Source organism: Heteronotia binoei, chromosome 9 (assembly GCF_032191835.1).
Source record: "Heteronotia binoei isolate CCM8104 ecotype False Entrance Well chromosome 9, APGP_CSIRO_Hbin_v1, whole genome shotgun sequence".
In the NCBI taxonomy this organism is placed as follows: domain Eukaryota; kingdom Metazoa; phylum Chordata; class Lepidosauria; order Squamata; family Gekkonidae; genus Heteronotia; species Heteronotia binoei.
In genome coordinates, this window is record NC_083231.1 from 109,967,948 (window position 1) to 109,987,196 (window position 19,249).

Sequence of the window (19,249 nt, forward strand, 5' to 3'; positions counted from 1 at the left end):
ATTTTTTATTAAATTGCAATATGTTGTAATAATACTCTTAAAAATTAATATGAAGTTAACCCCAATACATTACATTTTTTTTTTAATTTCCCTCCTCCCCTCCCATCTTTTCATGATCCCCACTGGTGTTTACTTGATTTACTAACGAAAAAACAAGGTAATTCTAATCCTAGAATCTTCATATTAAAAACCTTATAACAAACATAAAAGAAATAATAAGTAAAGGAAAAACCAAACTCTATTAAATAATTATAGTCCATCCTCATTCTTCTCTTTTAACCCTTATAAAAAAAATACAAATAGCACAGTTAAAAGAAAAAACCAAAGAAAATTATTCCTTTGTATTTTTAGTCCATTATTCCACAGGATTTCAACTGTTGTCATAGATCACTAAATGTCCCTTTACCTTCCAATATTTTTCCACATATTTTTGAAATTTCTTCCATTCCCTTTTAAATTCCTCCAAATCATAATCCTTTAAGATTCTTGTGAGTTTGTCCATTTCACTCCAAGACAAAACTTTCAAAATCCAATCCCATTTTTCTGGTATTTTATCTTGCTTCCATAACTGCGCATATAATGTCCTTGCAGCTGAAAGCAGGTACCATACAATCGTTCTGTCATGTTTCGGAAAACTTTCCATTTGTAATCCCAACAAAAAAATGTCTGGAGACCTCATAGCCTAAAATTTCTGACATTTCTTTCTGAATTATTTGCTAAAATTGTCTTGCCTTTTCACGAGTCCACCACATATGGTAGAAAGAACCTTCATTTTTTTTGCATTTCCAACATCTATCTGACACCTGGTTATTCATTTTTGCCAATTTCTTAGGTGACATATACCACCTATATAGCATTTTAAAGCAATTTTCTTTAATGTTATAACATGTTGATATTCTCATAGAGTTCTTCCATAGATACTCCCATGATTCCATCTGTATTTCTTTATTAAAGTTAATTGCCCATTTTATCATTTGAGATTTAACTACTTCAATAATAATTTGTAAGTTCTTGAAATCAACTTTTCATTATCTCCCAACAGCATTCTTTCCAATTCTGTTTGTTCTAATCTTATACCTTCATTTTTGATATCCTGTTCTACCAAACTCTTAATTTGTTGCAATTGAAACAAATTATATTTATACTGTAATTCTTCAGCCGATTTTAGTTCCACTTTTCCTCCATGTATTTTTAATAATTGTTTAAATGTTAACCGCATCTTGTCTTCAGTATCTAATGATAGTATCTAATTACTTCCGTTGGCACTATCCATAATGGCTTTCTCTCATCTCCATATTTTTTATATTTTGACCAGGTATTTAACAAGTTTCTTCTTATATAGTGATGTGAAAAAAACCCATCCATCTTGTTTTTCCCATAATACATATAAACATGCCAACCAAAAACATTTCCATGACCTTCTAGGACCAATAATTTCTTATTTAATAACATTATCCATTCCTTAATCCACACCAAGCATACTGCATCATGGTACAGTTTTAAATTTGGCAATTGAAAACCTCCCCTTTCTTTTGAATCAGTTAAATGGGCAGTCTTCACAGTGGAGGACGGTAAGCAGTGAGCTGCCACAGGGTTCGGTACTGGGTCCCATGCTCTTTAACTTGTTCATAAATGATTTGGAGTTGGGAGTGAGCAGTGAAATGGCCAAGTTTGTGGATGACACTAAATTGTTCAGGGTAGTGAGAACCAGAGTGGATTGTGAGGCACTCCAAAGGAATCTGTTGAGGCTGGGTGAGTGGCCGTCAACGTGGCAGATGAGGTTCAATGTGGCCAAGTGCAAAGTAATGCACATTGGGGCCAAGAATCTCAGCTGCAAATACAAGTTGATGGGGTGTGAACTGGCAGAGACTGACCAAGAGAGAGATCTTGGGGTCGTGGTAGATAACTAACTGAAAATGTCAAGACAGTGTGCGATTGCAATAAAAAAGGCCAACGCCATGCTGGGAATTATTAGGAAGGGAACTGAAAACAAATCAGCCAGTATCATAATGCCCCTGTATAAATCGATGGTGGGGTCTCATTTGGAATACTGTGTGCGATTCTGGTCACCGCACCTCAAAAAGGATATTATAACATTGGAAAAAGTCCAGAAAAGGGCAACTAGAATGATTAAAGGGTTTGAACATTCCCTATGAAGAAAGGTTAAAACGCTTGGGGCTCTTTAGGTTGGAGAAATGTCGACTGCGGGGTGACATGATAGAGGTTTACAAGATAATGCATGGGATGGAGAAAGTAGAGAAAGAAGTATTTTTCTCCCTTTGTCACAATAAAAGAACTCGTGGGCATTCGATGAAATTGCTGAACAGTTGGGTTAAAACAGATAAAAGGAAGTACTTCTTCACCCAAAGGGTGATTAACATGTGGAATTCACTGCCACAGGAGGTGGTGGCGGCTACAAGCATAGCCATCTTCAAGAGGGGGTTAGATAAAAATATGGAGCAGAGGTCCATCAGTGGCTATTAGCCACAGTGTGTGTATATATATGTGTGTGTGTGTGTGTAAATATATAATTTTTTTTTTTGGCCACTGTGTGACACAGAGTGTTGGACTGATTGGGCCATTGGCCTGATCCAACATGGCTTCTCTTATGTTCTTATGATCTTTTGTAGACAATAGCTTATCAATTCTTGAGAAATAGTTATGCCTAGCTGAAAAGAAAGTATAATCATGCACTTTAGGATTAAATTTCTTCCATATATCTTCCAAGCTTTCTTGTTTCACTAATTCAAAAAATGACTTTGGTAATTTCCCCTCATTATTTCTTTTTCCTGATCTATCCAAAATATTTATAATTGTTCAATTGAAGTCTCCCATTACCATTATTTGTTCATAAGTCACTTGGTCTAATTGTTGCACAATATCTTTAAAGAAGGAGTCTTAGCTTTTTATACAATCTTCTGTCATTTATAACCTTTCTTGGCAACTCTTTCATGATTCTTACTCTGCTTTCATCAACTTCCAATGTTTTTTTCAAATTGTTTACTTAAGATCTTTCCCACCATATCTCTTGATATAAATCTTATTACCACATCTCTTGGTAACTTATTTTTCTTGGCATACAATGAATTGACCCTATATATATAGTCATAAAGACAGTTAGATTCATCAGGGTCCACCTCCAAAAACTCAGCAATGATTCTTATTATATATGTCCTTAAATCAGATCCTTCGTTTTCATTTACTCCTCTCAGACGTATCTGGTTTTCCATTAACTTCCAGTCTTGCAGAACTACTTTCTCCTGCAATTTATTAATAATGGAATCTTGATCTTTCACTTTATTTTCAACCAGATGTACTTTATTTAATGTGAGTCCTTTCTGAGATCCTCAATTTCTTTTTTGATTTTTGTCCTGCACTTGATTCGATATCTTTAATTCTTTAATTAATTGCTTCTTTTTATCAGTTATTAAGTCTTTCATCACTTTGATCAGTCTTGCCTCCATAGCATCCAGTTGTTCTTGTATTTTAGCCATTTTCCCTTCCTCGAGTGAGCTGGCCCTTGCATGTGTCAATTTCAGTCCCGGCTTGTGTTCAGACATTACTGTCTTCCCATTACATAAATAGGCTCTCAAGTTGGTCTCTCCAAATTAAAATTAAACCACAGGGTTTTGTAGATTAGGAGATGCCCTTTTCAGTAAGCCCAAAATCGCCGTTCTCAGGGCTTCCTAACTCAAGATATTAATTTTTAAAGTTTTTAAATTGCACAAAATGGCGTTCGCGATTTTTCTAACCCTTTTGAAAGATTTTCCCTTTTTCTCCAAAAGTCCACCAAAATTAGTTCCTGTTATATAATCCAATATGTTTCACCCTATAATCATATCTGCCGGCTCCACTGATTTTTAAAGTCCCATTCTTTTTTCTTAAATTTTTAAGTTTTTTAACCTTCCTTTAATGGCTGCTGCAATTTTTCTATGGTTTTAAAATCCTAGAGAGGGCCAGGAGGTTTAAAAATTCCCTTCTTCCAATGGCTCCTTCCTTCTTTTCTTGCCATGAAGTCACATTCTCAATGGTTGAGAGATCTTGCGATACTTTTATGACGCCATTTCCTGTGACGTCTTCCAGTTCAGCAACTCAGTGATGATGGGGTTTTTTTGCAGAAACCACAAGTATTCCAAACAATAGTTGTTTTCCATCTTTTAACTTTGCTTCTTAAATTCCAAAAGTCCCGAAATTACCCCCTTCCCTTCTTCACAACTTTAGAATATTGTAGTTAAGTCCAAATCTTAATCCTTATCTCAAGTAGAATTGATTTTAGTCCTGGAATGATAGATAAAGATCTCCTTACCTTGCAACCAAATATATCCTTCTTAATACCATTCTTTCCAGAGATATATATTTAGATATTAAAATAGTCCAAAGAAAGCTTGAATCATGATGAATTTAAGTCAATTTAATGACCATGGAGACCCTCTGTAGACGCTGGAATGTGATTCTTCGCTGGGGACTCTTCAAAGCCTAAAAGGAACCCCACTGGGACTCCTCGTCAGCCAAACTAAATCCCCTCAGAATTCTCTTAAGCATGTCTTAGCCTTTTCCCTCACTGAGAAAAGTAGGCAGCAGGCATTGGAATCGCCTTCTCTGCCCAGAACAGAGGCTCTGGTCCGCTCCTCTTTGAGAAGCGGCTCAATTCTCCATGATCCAACCCCGGAAGTCCAGACTCCGAAACATCTGGACCAGCTTGTGCATGAACCTAAGATCTGTTTTTCTATAGAACACCCAGCTGGAACAACAGAATAGAAAAATTTAAAGATCATTATAGCACTTGAAATGTTTTGATTTTTATGTTTTTATGTCTTAATGTAATTTTATATTCCATGTATTTACATGAACATGTAAGCCGCCCTGAGCCAGCTTTCATGGGGAGGGCGGGATATAAATCAAACAAGATAAATAAATATTTCTTGATGCCATCCAGAAAATCTAAGATGAAGCCAACCAATGCTGGGGTGGGGGGGCAGTGGATAATAAAACTCTTATGGGGGGTGGTATTTGAAGCTGTGACAGACCCCGGTATCTCTTTAACTTTTCCCGCCAAAAGTTCAGTTCCCCTTAGCGACTGAGTTGCCCTACACTAGCATGTATATATACTCTACTGAAATGAACTTAAATTGTCCTGCCCTTTGTTTAGATATTGGTTAGGCTCTTATTCAGCACAGGAACTTGAGGGAAAATGCAGGAGCTGTTCTGCCTTATATTTAAACCCTTATTGAAAATGGCACTTGAGGCAGATTAACTTTCAAAACACAGAACAAAGATTGTATTGAACAGACAGGGAACATGTGTATAATAGGAGCTGGTCAAGATTTAGATCGCTGAGGTAAAAACTTTCTAATATATGCACATTTGAATTCTTAGAAAATTCTACGGAGTGTAATTGTAGTTTATTTCAGCACTAATACACTTAATAATTCTTCCCTCAGAGTAGCTAAAATATAGTAAAGACGAAGGAGAAGAAAAACCTTTCTAGCTGTCCCCTGTCAAAGAACACAAACACCGAATATCTCTTCCCTCAGAAACTGACACTTTAGCTACTGAGCGAGAGGAAAGACCACCCATTTTTATTTCTCTAGCAGCTGATGCTGGCCAATCAGAGATATATTTTTATTTATTTTTTGCACTTCTATCCTCCCCTATTTCATGATGGGACCATGTAGAGCAACCAGTCATATTAGTTCTCCACTCAAGGAAAGATAAACTCTTGAACTCCTTGACTCTGAGACAAACAGTATTTAAAAAAAAAAACCCAAACCCCCCCTTCTTTCCTAGTGCAGTCAGTCACAGAAATAGTCAGGTGTCTATTTAATTTTTAAAACCTGTGTTTCTATCCAGATCTCATCCAGGTCCATCTCAGCAAAGGTGGACCCCTTTTGCAATTTAAAGCAACTTTTCCAAGAACTGCAAAGCATAGTTGACTATATCCCCACTGCAGTACATCCCAGGAGAGAGAGCGACAGCGAGAGTGACTTGCTGATGGGAGCGGCGAGCAGTACTCTGTAAGGGCATGCAAACTATCGGGGAATCATGTATTAGTTTAAATAGCAAAGTTGCCCAGTCATAGCAGTAAAGAGACTGCAAAGGTGCTTTCTTAAAGGTGCTTTCTTTGTATTTCTCCCATGGGATTCAGGGAACTGGGCAAAGCGGTAAAGAGACTGCAAGCACGTGTGTTGCAGAAGGGTAACATTTATGTTTATTGGGGTGCATTCAACTCAGATCCGTGTTGCAGATAAAAGGAGAGAGAGAGAGAGAAGGCCTGATCTAAAGGGTACTCTTCCCTGTTACAAATGGCCAGCTTAATCCGGTAGCACACCTGGACAGGTGAGATGGCATGGCAGCCCTGCCCACAGAGCCGATGGCAGCTGTTGATTCTGATCCGTGACCCGAAGACAGTTCAGCCACTCATTGGTGAAGGTTTGACTCCCAGCACCACCCAAATCCTTGAGTGTGTCACAATATACTTGGACACCTTTCTAGAAAAAAACTGGGCAACCTTTTTTTTAAAAAAAAAAATTGTTTTAAAACTTCATTGCTCTTTGGAGTGGGTCCTGCTAGGAATGTTAGCTGTGGCATGACTATCTGCATTTTTTGTTTCGCTCTGACACCTCCCCAGCAAAGAACGTATAGGCAAAAGACCCCATGACTCTTACAGTAGTTGCAAAAATGCTGTTGGGCACTGTAAATTCTTTCTTTTTTTTTAACAGCATTCTGGGATGTAGCTGGGCTTAAGGGCAATGAGATGTATTGTTTACACTTCTGGTACTGTGTATAAAGGTTTATATACAAGACGGCCCAGGCTAGCCTGATCTGATCAGATCTTAGAAGCTGAGCTGAGTCAGCCCTGGTTAGTCCTTAGGTGAGAGACCTTCAGGGAAGTTCGGGGTTGCTACACAGAGGCAGGCAATGGCAAGCCACCTCTGAGTGTCTCTTGCCTTGAAAACCCTACACCAGGGGTGTCAAGCTCATTTGTTATGAGGGCTGGATCTGACATAAATGAGACCTTGTTGGGCCGGGCTGTGTCGGGCTGGGCCATGTGTGCACCTATTTAAGATTAGGAGCAGAGATATAGACTTTTTAAAGGACACAAACAAAAAAAGCTTAAAACAAAACATACTTAAAACATTAGCGCTTGTTGGTCTTAAAGGTGCTTTCTTTGTATTCCCTGCGCCTCCTCCACGTGCAGCCAGCTGGGTGACCTTGGGCCAGTCACAGCTCTCTCGGAGCTTTCTCAGCCCCACATATGAACATATGAAGCTGCCTTATACTGAATCAGACCTTTGGTCCATCAAAGTCAGTATTGTCTTCGCAGACTGGCAGCGGCTCTCCAGGGTCTCAAGCTGAGGTTTTTCACACCTTTTTGCCTGGACCCTTTTTTGGAGATGCCAGGGATTGAACCTGGGACCTTCTGCTTACCAAGCAGATGCTCTACCACTGAGCCACCGTCCCTTGGCTCTCCAGGGTCTCCAGTTGAGGTTTTTCACACCTATTTGCCTGGAGCCGTTTTAGTTGGAGATGCCAGGGATTGAACCTGGGACCTTCTGCTTCCCAAGCAGATGCTCTACCACTGAGTCACTGTCCCTCCCCACCTACCTCAGCCTCTCCTCTGTTGTGGGGAGAGGCAGGGAAGGTGATTGTAAGCCACTGGGTCTTGCACCGCCCATTGCCCATTTTAAGATTACAGTGTGTGACGCCCCTGTCCACTTCCTTCCCTGAAAAACAAGATTTTCCCTCCAGTTTTCTTTCCCTTTTGGACTGAGCCACCATAGGTATCTGGCTGTCCCACCCTGCCTCAGTATGGCTGCAGGCTTATCTCAGAAGCTTTTCGCAGTGATTTAGGTTTTTTTAAGACGACAGACTTTTGTTCCAATCTTTTCCCAACACTCCAGTACACTTTCTTTGAGCGTTCACTGACTCTTGGTTTCCAGAAGGTTGGGACACTGTATCCAGTGCCTAAACCCCTTCTCCAAAAAGACCAGTCCTCTTCTTGAGTTTTAATTGATTCTTAAGATTACACAAGGCAATCTGTAACTACACCAGACCAGACATCTCGCCACTCTTCAGAGCCATCTCCTTGTTTTAACTGGGGAATTTCCTTCTCTCTCTAGAAGATCTAGCCCCTTTCCTTGGCCCAAATGAGAGTCTTCACCTAACTACCCACTTGTCCTTGCCAGCCTCCTCCAGTTCTCCGTCTGTGTTAAACTGGTCTCAGTTGGGGCTGAATTCTCCTCAGCATCCAGTTCAGAAGTTCAGAATTAGATTAATTTGATGCTATCCCATGAGATTCCTTGGAGCAGCCTATCACTCAAGGCTCTCTGGCTCTGGGAGGAACTCACCTCTCATTGTCCATTACCTGTTTTCAGAGCACTCGTAAACTTTTTAAAAGCGCAGTCCATCACGCAGCAGTTATAATCTGCTCATTATGTGAACTGCTCCGCTCAGTAGGGGTGGAAAATAGAGGGAACCTTGGTTTGGGTATGTCTGTTTCTCCTGTTACTTTGTGTGTTAAGCTGCTTGAGCCAATTTCCTCAACAACTTCAACAGTGCTCTGCATTTCCACACAGGGAGATCCCAAGCAGAGATTTACCAACCGATGTCCCTGCAGGCCAAGATACTTCCAGCAGGTGAGATGCAGTGCCTGGACCCTAGGCTGTGAGTGTGTCGCTACTTTTTAAAACAACAGACGTGTTTTTAGCAAGGGGAAAATATTTTCCGGGCAGAAAGAAAAAGAAATTATTTTGGGAGATGTGCCCGGCCCCCTCGCTTTTGATCTTCAGCAGGCAGTTGAAGAAAGTTTTTGTTTACGATTGCATTTGCCTAATTTCTCCCTTTCTCACAATACAAGAACTCGTGGGCATTCGATGAAATTGCTGAGCAGACAGGTTAAAACGGATAAAAGGAAGTACTTCTTCACCCAAAGGGTGATTAACATGTGGAATTCACTGCCACAGGAGGTGGTGGCGGCCACAAGCATGGCCACCTTCAAGAGGGGTTTAGATACAAATATGGAGCAGAGGTCCATCAATGGCTATTAGCCACAGTGTGTGTGTGTGGGTGTGTATATATATAAAAAATTTTGGCCACTGTGTGACACAGAGTGTTGGACTGGATGGGCCATTGGCCTGATCCAACATGGCTTCTCTTATGTTCTTATGTGACACAGAGTATTGGACTGGATGGGCCATTGGCCTGATCCAACATGGCTTCTCTTATGTTCTTATGTGACACAGAGTGTTGGACTGGATGGGCCATTGGCCTGATCCAACATGGCTTCTCTTATGTTCTTATGTGACACAGAGTGTTGGACTGGATGGGCCATTGGCCTGATCCAACATGGCTTCTCTTATGTTCTTATGTTCCCACTAGCCTTATGCAGCTCTCACGCTTCTCTGCGGGGCTTCTGTCGGATTTGACACTATCTGCCCCGAGGATGCAACAAGCTTCGCCTTTTTGCATGGCTTTCTGTTTTCAGAGGTTTCTTGTTTGCCGCATGAAAAAAGTGAAGCGTGTTGCAGCCCCCGGGGCTAGGGTTGCCAAGAAATATCTGGGGACTTTGGAGGTGGAGCCAGGAGACTTTGGGGGTGGAGCCAGGAGACATTGGGGGCAGAGCCAGGAACAAGGGTGTGACAAGCATAATTGAACTCCAAGGGAGTTCTGGCCATCACATTTAAAGGGACGGCACACCTTTTAAAATGTCTTCCTTCCATAGGAAATAATGAAGGATAGGGGCACCTTCTTTTGGGGCTCATAGAATTGGACCCCCTGGTCCAATCGTTTTGAAACTTGGTGGCTACTTTGGGGAGAGGCGCTAGATGCTATACTGAAAATTTGGTGCCTCTACCTCAAAAAACAGCTCCCCCAGAGCCCCCGAAACCTTCAGATCAATTCCCAATTATACCCTATGAGAATCGATCTCCACATAGGGAATAATGAAGTGCTCAGCAGATGTTTCTCTCTTCTCTCCCCCCCACCCCCGCCGTTTCTGGCGACTCTGAAGCGAGGGATTGGCCTCTCTACTCACGAGTTGCTGCCAACTTCTTCAAAGTAACGCAGACACACCATCCCAAGAGGAAGCCTTTCAATCGGAGACTGAAGCCTCCGAAGGTGGAAAGGCACATGGTCCTGTGGGGGCGGGGCTTCCCTCCACCAGCCTGCTGACTGGGGGCGGAAAGGAGCCTGGGAAAGCAGAAGAACCCCTGCTGGGACATGGGGATTGGCAAGCCTACCCAGGGCAGATAGTGCGAAATCCGACGGAAGCCCCGCAGAGGAGAGGAGAGTGAGAGCGGCATAAGGCTAGTGGGGAATCGGTCCCAGTTTTCATTTATTGGCAGGCCTAATTGAGATTTTTAATTGAGTCTTTTAGGTATTATAATTGTTTCATTTACATTGCAAGCCACCTGGAGTTTTGCAAGGCAGAAGGGAAGCTAATAAACGTTGTATGGAAATAATAATAAATAAGATGTCTCACCACAGTGGGGGGGAAAGCAGAAGAAACAGGGATCTTTTCCCCTTTTGTGTAACTTCAGTAACATATATTGAAAATGTGTTTGTATTTTTGTATACTTTAATGAGTTGCCCTGGTGGGACGTTTTATGTAGCAGTTGAAGCTGCTTTGGTTTGAGGTGTCCCGACTGCTAGGGTTGCCAGTCCTCTGGCCCTGCCCCCCTCCACATCGCCGATCAGCTGGTCATAAGGGGGACTTAGCAGGAGCAAGACTGAAAAGCACTTACCCCGCCATCCCAGGCTTCCAGAAGTCACGCTCACCCAAACAAAATGGGTTGGCAGTAGGTTTAGAAAAGACAAAGCTCTCCGGGGCACATATGGGCAGAGACGGTGTCGTAGTTGTTCTGGTCCGAAGCTGCATAGGGGCTTTAGAGGTTAGCAGGGGTGGAATTCTAGCAGGAGCTCCTTTGCATATTAGGCCACACGCCCCTGATGTAGCCAATCCTCCAAGAGTTTACAAGGCTCTTTTTTGTAAGCTCTTGGAGGATTGGCTACATCAGGGGTGTGTGGCCTAATACGCAAAGGAGCTCCTGCTAGAATTCCACCCCTGAAGGTTAGTAGCATAACCTTGAACGGAATCCGATACTCTATTGGCAGGTGGGAGTAAGAAAGAAAGAACACAATAAAAATTAGAGGTTCTGGAGCTCTGCTCCTGTGAACTCCTGCCCAGAATGAGCCTGCCTGTGATGATTCTTGAAAACAGAGCTGCAGTACGGAGGCCATGGTGGGACAAAATAAGTGGGAAAAGCTTAGCTTGCTTTTTAATGGGCATCAGTTCAATGTTGAAAACAATTCTGCTCTGGCCTTCTGCATCTCTCCTGAACAACAGGACGGCAACTGTGTTTCTTTCCACCTGCAGGGAACCTTTATTGTTGCATGCGGCAGACCTTGAGGATCCAGATCCTACGCTCACTTTCCCATCCAGCGGTGAGTTTGCGGGGGTCACATGATTAGAGAGCCAGCGTGGTGTGGTGGTTAAGAGCAGAGGACACTGATCTGGAGAACCAGGTTCGATTCCCCACTTCTCCACATGAAGCCAGCTGGGCGACCTTGAGTCAGTCACAATTCTCAGCCCAAGAAATAAAAACCTGGCTCGCCCCAAAAAGAACTAGAGTTTCAGGCTGCCAGACAATCTTTGCATCTTCTGGCTATGCTACACCCACTGCCTTACGATAACTAATTAATTGACCCTGCATTAGAGAATGAATATTTTTGGCAGGACATCAGTATGAGTATATTGCGAAAGCAAAGGAAATTAACTGTGGTCTTTGAAATCACAGTTTGCACAATATCCAAAGTATTTGGCAACATGCGTTCCTCGCTCCCACCCCGCCCTGCTACCTGTTCTCAGGTGCTGAGAATGAGATCTTCCAGTGGGATTGCCCACCAGCAACTAAGCACGGCCAGCCTTGGTTAGCACTTGGAAGAGAGACCACCAAGGAAGTCCAGGGTTGCTACGCAGGGGTCAGCAATAGCAAACTACCTCTGTTTGCCTCTTGGCCTTGAAACCCCTATAAGGAGTTACCATAAATCAGCTGCGACTTCACTGCGCTTTCTGCCAATTTTTATCTAACACTGATGCCCCAGGCTATCTCAGAAGAGATGCATAAGAACATAGGAGAAGCCATGTTGGATCAGGCCAATGGCCCATCCAGTCCAACACTCTGTGTCACAGAAGAACATAAGAGAAGCCATGTTGGATCAGGCCAGTGGCCCATCCAGTCCAACACTCTGTGTCACATAAGAACATAAGAGAAGCCATGTTGGATCAGGCCAGTGGCCCATCCAGTCCAACACTCTGTGTCACATAAGAACATAAGAGAAGCCATGTTGGATCAGGCCAATGGCCCATCCAGTCCAACACTCTGTGTCACACAGTGGCCAAAAAAACCAGGTGCCATCAGTGGGGTCAAGCCTGGCTAGCATTTGGATGGGAGCAAGCCTTGAATTCAGCAGGAGCTCACAGGAGCGCAGCTCCTGAACCTTCCTGAGGGTTCCCCCTCCTCCTCCCCACCTACCTTGTCCATTGAATAGTAGGTGCAGCTGCATAACAATCCCTGGATTAGGAAAGCGGGCAGCCAGCCAGCCACCAGGGGCTTTGCCATGCCCCCAGCAGCCCTCATTAATCCCTGGAGAAGCCCACGCCACCTTTTCTCCACTTATGTGATTTTGGGCAGCGGGTGGCTTGCTGGCCTTTTGACTGTGGGGGATGGTGGCCAAAGAGAGCCCCATGTGAGCGAGGCCTACTTGGGCTGGCTCTAGCCAGCCCAAACAGGCCTCACTCACCCGGGGCTCTCCTTTCTTCCATCGGGTTGCTTTTGGATGGTGGGGAGTGGCATATGCTATTGAGTTATGCTGATGAGCTCCACCACCTATTTTTCTACAAAACGACCCCTGGATGGGAGACTACTAAGGAAACCCATGGTTGCTACACAGAGGCAAGCAAAGGCAACCCACCCGTTCCTCTCTTGCCTTCCAAACCCCATGAGGGGGCACCCTGAGTCATCTGTGACTTGACGGCACTCCCCCATTGACACCCCTCAGAAATTCCCGGGATTTCCTGGGTAAGGGGACCAATGGCAAAACTCTTTGAAAAGTTTGTTAAAACATTCTCGTGCAATGAAGACTCGGTTTCAGTTTTTAAGCTATTCTTTTTTAATTGAATTTGTTTAGCGTCTCGTACGATCTTCACATCCACTCCTCGGTATGCCGCTTTGAAGAAACTGTCTCCGGAGGAGAAGTTCAAAGAGAGGTCTCCTGTACACACACTGCTAACTGCTCCCCTGGATGACCTAAAAGCAGCTTCCAGGCCCTCTTTGGAACGTCGCTCATCTCCAAAGAGCAGCTCCCCGGAAGCTTCAACCTCCTGTAGGTGTCTTTTCCTAGACTGGCCCTGACTTTGAGCACCCATAAACCACTGAGGCAGGGCTTTTTTTGTAGCAAGAACTCCTTTGCATATTAGGCCACACCCCTGTTATGCAGCCAATCCTCTGAAAGCTTACAGGGCTCTTAGTGCAGGGCCTACCGTAATCTCCAGGAGGATTGGCTACATCAGGGAGGTGTGGCCTAATATGTAGGAGTTCCTGCTACAAAAAAAGGCCTGCACTGGGGCAATGGCAAGCGTAGGCCTCTCCAGATGGCCGTTCCCGACCACTGCAGCTGCAAGGAAGAGTGAAACCATGTTGATTTTTGGCCGAGCCAGCTCTTGGCTGGGTGGTCATGGGAATCCTCTCTCACGTGCAGGATTCAACCCACATTTGGCGGCTGGCGCATTGGTGCTCTAAAGCTGCATGGAAGCACATATCAAAAGCTGGCTAAATGAAAGTACCTCCCCTTGGCCCACCAGAGGTAGCTAAGGCTGCCAAAGCAGCGCTTTTTTAAAAGCCTGCGCTGCCAGTCCAGTCTCCAGCAGCCAGTCAGAAACCAACGTTGTCCACAGGCCTCAGATTCAGCAGCAGCTCACAGGAGCGCAGCTCTTGAACCTTTCTGAGGGTTCCCCCTCCTCCTACCTACCTACCTTGTCCATTGAATGGTAGGTGCAGCTGCATAACAATCCCTGGATTAGGAGAGCGGGCCAGCCAGCCAGCCAGCCACCAGGGGCTTTGCCACACCCCCAGCAGCCCTCATAAACTCCTGGAGAAGCCCACACCACCCTTTCTCCACTTCTTGTGATTTTTGGGCAGCAGGCAGCTTGCTGGCCTTTTGACAGGGAGGGGGCAGGGCGGCCTAGGAGAGCCCCAGGAGAGCAAGGCCTGCTCGAGCCAGCCTGATCTCTAGCCAGCCCAAGCAGGCCTCACTAGCCCAGGGCTCTCCTTTCTTGCATCAGGTTCCTTTTGGCTGGGAGGAGGATGGCATATGCTGATGAGCTCCACCACCTATTTTTCTACAAAAGGACGCCGGTTGTCCATGCCTCAAGTCTAAAGGGCACGGGCATCTTGACGGATCATGTTAGTTGCCTGCCTATTGTCAGTAGAGATCTGCTTCATCTTGGTCCGTGAGGAGGTTAGGCCTGGGCTGAGATCTAGACTAGAATTAAACCCAAACAAATGGTAATCGTATAAACTAAGTTATTATTTTCATTTGATCCTTGAATCTGTTAAGCGTTACGCTGTATGATCATTTATTGCTCACCCTCCATCTATATGTATGGATTGGTAATTTCCTTTTTTGTTTCTGTCTCTGTCTTATAATTGGCCCTTCCTTCCTGACAGCTAACTCCACACTTCCTATATATAACGGTTGAGAAAATTCTGTTTCACTGTCTCTGAAGAAGTGTGCTTGCACACGAAAGCTTATACCTTGAACAAAACTTTACTGGAAGATTTAGTGGTGCATCTCCCGCATAGCATGCTTGGATCTTAACATTCCCTGGGAATTGCTGGCCATTTCTAAATAGAAACCATCCGCAGAGTTGTAGGCTGAAAAGGTCAGTCAGGTGTCAATGGATAAAAATTTACAGTATCAGTTATTAGTCGTAGAAACAAAACGTGACATCACCGGCGCTTGTCACTGTGATTGTTTTCACGATTAATAACTGATTTTGCACCTTTATTGTTTATCACATAGAATCATAGAGTTGGAAGGGACCTTCAGGGTCATCTAGTCCAACCCCCTGCACAGTGCAGGAAACTCACAAATACCTGCTCCTAAATTCACAGGATCCGCATTGCTGTCAGATGGCCATCTAGCCTCTGTTGAAAAACTGCCAAAGAAGGAGAGCCCACCACCTCCCGAGGGAGCCTGTTCCATTGAGGAACCGCTCTAACGGTCAGGAAGTTCCTCCTAATGTTGAGCTGGAAGCTCTTTTGATTTCATTTCAACCCATGCATGTGTCTTATTCCTTGATGTCGGATGCAATTTTTTATCTCTTCTACGTTTCGGCTTCTAATGCTGAGTTTTTCTGATTTTGCTCAGTACAAGTTTGTCTCGTTTTTTCCCCCCCAATTCGTCCCCCCCCCCCCAAAAAGTGACCGGTCAATTCGCATGTGACTTTCCTATTGCCATTGTGCTTGTAGGTGTTCCTGGAGGATGCATTTGGAAACGCATTGTGCAAAACAAGTGGGGACGGGCTTCTGTGGGGGGGCAGAGTCACGCATCACACACATCCCTCAATTAGAGAGCTAGGATTGCCGGTGACTGTCTGTGGAGTGTCGTTGCAGGGGCAAGCCCTGGGCTGGCACCACATGGTGTTTGAAAAGACCACCAGCAAAGGAAATCGGGATAAGGTGTGTTTTGCACTACTGCACAGTTACAGAGAACCAAGGCAACTATAGATTCAGTTGGTAGCCATGTTGCTCTGAAGCAATAAAACAAAGCTTGAGTCTTGTTGGCACCTTTAAGACCAACGAAGTTTTATTCTGAGTATAAGCTCACCTGTGCATGCACACTTCTTCAGATGCACTGAAACGACGTTATAATGTAGTGGATTCAGTGCGAGTGTCCCACCCAGCCTGGGCAAGGACTGCGCGAGGGGGACCCCCCAGCGCCTGCCAGCCATTCCCAGCCCCCGGCGCCACCCCGAGAGCCTCCCACGTCTTCCCAAGCCCCCGTGGCGGCCCCACCCCTCACCTGGGCTGACGGGGCGCCAACAGCCGCCCGAGCAGCACCTCACAGCTGACGAGCCCGTCTCCGGGTCCGAGGAGCCTGGCCGGAGCGAGACGTCAGGGAGCAGGAGGGAGAAGCTAAGCCCAGCGCTAGGCAGAGAGGAGGAGAGCCGCCTGACCCGTGGCGGCAAGAGACGCCACACCCCAGCGCGCTGCGGAAGTCCAGGACGCCCGAGGCACGCCCAGGCAGCCCAGCCCCGGCTCGTCTCTCCCGGGCGTCTGGGGCTTTGAAGGGGGGGAGGAGCCAGAGAGGGGCGGAACACAGGAATGGGGAGGATTGGGACGGGAGGATAAAAGGAAGGGCGGCAGGAGGTCAGGGAGGAAGCTGGCCGGTGCTTATTGAGGCTGCCTCGCGAGAGAGTGACAGGAGCCGCTGCACAGCCAGGAGGGGAACGGGGGCCTGTGGTGAAGTAACCTGGCCCCCACCCCTGTTTCTGAGACCTCCGTGGAACGCCCCAGAGTGCCCGGGAGGGGCGACGGCAGCACCGGGAGACCGGGAGGGGTGGCCGGGGTGCGACAGCGAGGAAGAAGCAAGATGGTAGTGATCATAGCTCTTGTATTATGTACAGCATAGTACAGGGCTGCACTATAAGACTGCTAACTGGGCCAATGGGGCCAACTAATATACACTTCAAGGTTCCCGCGCTAGCACGCCATTGGATCATTCAAACCAGCCAAGGGCCCGTGATTGGAGCAGGGCAGCAGGTGTTTGGATCCTGCTGCCTATTGTTCCTGAGTCCCCAAGCTCAGTCCTTATGGCTCCAATGAGCCAGGCAGGAATACCCATCGTAGTCTTCACTTTGGGGTTGGACTAGATGGCCCTAGAGGTCCCTTCCAACTCTACGAGTCTGTGATTCACTTTGGTCCGCATACGCAACAAACGTATTTGAAGCGATGTGCATGCACACGAAAGGTGATGGCCAGAATTAAAGTTCGTTGCTCTTAAAGGTGCCCCTGGACTCAGACTTTGTTCTAAGGCAAGGATTAGTTTGGTCTGCATGCACAGCTGTGCAATTGGCAGTCTATATTGATGTGAGTGTAACGTCAGTATTGTCTTTTTCTCCTTCAAAAACCACATCTTGGGTTTGTCTTTAAACAGGTGCCTCCTTCACTGCCAGAGCGGGTAAGTAGAATTTTGGTTTTTGAATGTAGGCCTTAGAATACGCTTGGAAATATAAATCTTTGTTTCTGTGAATGTGGAAATCTGCTCCCGTTGCTGCAATTCGGACATCCGCACGTGGGCAGCCCCCCTGTCTGTCAGACACACCCCCGCGTGATTCTCTCCGCCCTGCCCTCGCCTCACGACGGTTCAATTGACTGCTTTGTCCGCAGCCACGCAGGCCGTGGAAGTCGGTGGAAGCGCATGCCGGAAATTACAGAGCAAAATGGAGAGTCTGCAAAACCTGCTGGAGTCACTACATTTGGAAAACCAAGGTGTGCTGCCTAAAAGCGCCAGCAAAGGAAAATGCCCTGAATTTTCCTGGGTTTTCATGCATGTTGCTGTCTTCCTAGAAGTAGCTTTCCAGACATGGATTTCCTCTTTACCTTTATGCATGCATACTGAAAAGAGGTTGAATGAGTTTTGCTTTCTTCTCAAACCTGATCAGTTCCTTTACGGGGGCATATTTTGGAGGGGGAAGGGTAGAGATCCTTTTGCAAATTCTTTGCGCATGCTCTTCAGCTGGCTGCCTGGAGCGGGAGTGGATGGGGAAGCAAAAATGGCCCTGGAGCAAGCCAGGCTGAGTGGCCACTGCAGTGCTGCAAGACAGTGCTGAGTATGGCCTACTCAGTGGCACCAGCAGTCAGCAACGGTGCGTCCATTGCATCCTCCTGTGAGCCGGCAGCAGAGCAGGAGGAGATCGTGGATGGGCAGACCATTGCAGGGTCTGAGCAGAGTGGCCCCTTAAGTCTCTGCAGAGTTGCTGGGGCTCAGCTCTGCTTGCTCCAGGGCCATTTCCCTGGAAGTTAAATGGCTGATCCGAAGTCCTTCCTTGCTACAGAAAGGCACATGCAGCCATTGAAGCAAACAAAACAAGGCTACCCACGTGCCTTGCAATATGGCACCAACACTTCAGAAACATTTTTTTGGCATGGCTCCTGTGCATTTCTCCTCTCCACTGTTTGGGCCTTTCAGTGGTGGAACAGGAGCCTGATATGCTTAGCAGAGGGCCTTCCCCAGGTAAGGAGCAGGGCTGGGGAGAAGGAGTTTGGGAAGGAAGCCTTCAAGAGCCAGAGACCGAGGAGGCCGAAGTTGGTTCCTTATTCGCAGTCCCTTATTTATTCCTTATTCGTTACTTATTCGTGAATACAACCAAAAACATTGAGGAGAGTTTGAAAGCTCTGAACCCCAAAATAAGATCCAAAATATATCATACACTCTGCCCTTCAAGAGGACACGTGCTGCCTCATGCTCCAAAGCAAGTGCCCCCAGGACACTCAAACAGGCAGACGCTGGGGCCAGGCGGTACCCCAAAACAATATTTGGACCACCTCAAGTGACACATCCCCACACTCGGGACACTGTCCCTCTCAAGAAGACATGCAGTGGTGCCCGGTTCAAACACTGGTTCTTGCACCACAAGCTTCTGTTTGGAGGGCCACCAAGACTGCAGCTCAGTTGAGGATGGCCACAGCTGAAAGCAGACTTTGGGGGGGGGCAAAGGGGCGGGGGGGAGACATGCCTTCAGCTTGCATATTGCTCTCCCCTCCTGGTCCGTGCGATTTCACATCCCTCAGGATTCAAGTGACCTCTTGCCTTTCCTTTCTCCCTCCAGCCATGTCCTCCATGATCAGAAGCCAGGAGAAGAAGATCGAGAAAGCGAAGGAGAAAGAGAAGAAGCTGTCCAAATGAAAAAAGGCCCGAATCATTTCGACGTTGTCCAGGTTGCACTTGGCTTTAAATGCTACGCTTTTTAAAAAAGCAGTTTTGGGGGGTTTTTTTACCATTTACCATTCGCATTTGAATAATAAAAGTTGACACGGTTTTGTTATACGCTCTCGGCGTGAAGCGTTTTAGCAGGAAGATCAAAATGTAAGCAAGACCGCCACCACCACCCCCAAGCATATCCGTATGAACTCAGCATGCCCCCATTATAATCACCATTCAAAGAGGGATATAAAAAAGAGCAAAA

At 45.8% G+C, this 19,249-nt stretch overlaps 1 protein-coding gene across 1 annotated transcript in view; it reads left to right on the forward strand.

The window, feature by feature from the left end:
• The window catches only part of LOC132577673 (coiled-coil domain-containing protein 158-like), a 62,519-nt gene extending 43,542 nt beyond the window's left edge, over positions 1 to 18,977 (forward strand). The window contains exons 18-26 of the mRNA XM_060247467.1: positions 5,851 to 6,013; positions 6,616 to 6,666; positions 6,887 to 6,890; positions 8,577 to 8,636; positions 11,375 to 11,442; positions 13,189 to 13,389; positions 17,218 to 17,241; positions 17,451 to 17,552; positions 18,893 to 18,977. Of these exons, the coding sequence (XP_060103450.1) occupies positions 5,851 to 6,013; positions 6,616 to 6,666; positions 6,887 to 6,890; positions 8,577 to 8,636; positions 11,375 to 11,442; positions 13,189 to 13,389; positions 17,218 to 17,241; positions 17,451 to 17,552; positions 18,893 to 18,969 (750 nt within the window). The 3' untranslated portion in view covers positions 18,970 to 18,977. The remainder of the gene's footprint in view (positions 1 to 5,850; positions 6,014 to 6,615; positions 6,667 to 6,886; positions 6,891 to 8,576; positions 8,637 to 11,374; positions 11,443 to 13,188; positions 13,390 to 17,217; positions 17,242 to 17,450; positions 17,553 to 18,892) is intronic.
• Positions 18,978 to 19,249: the final 272 nt, after the last annotated feature.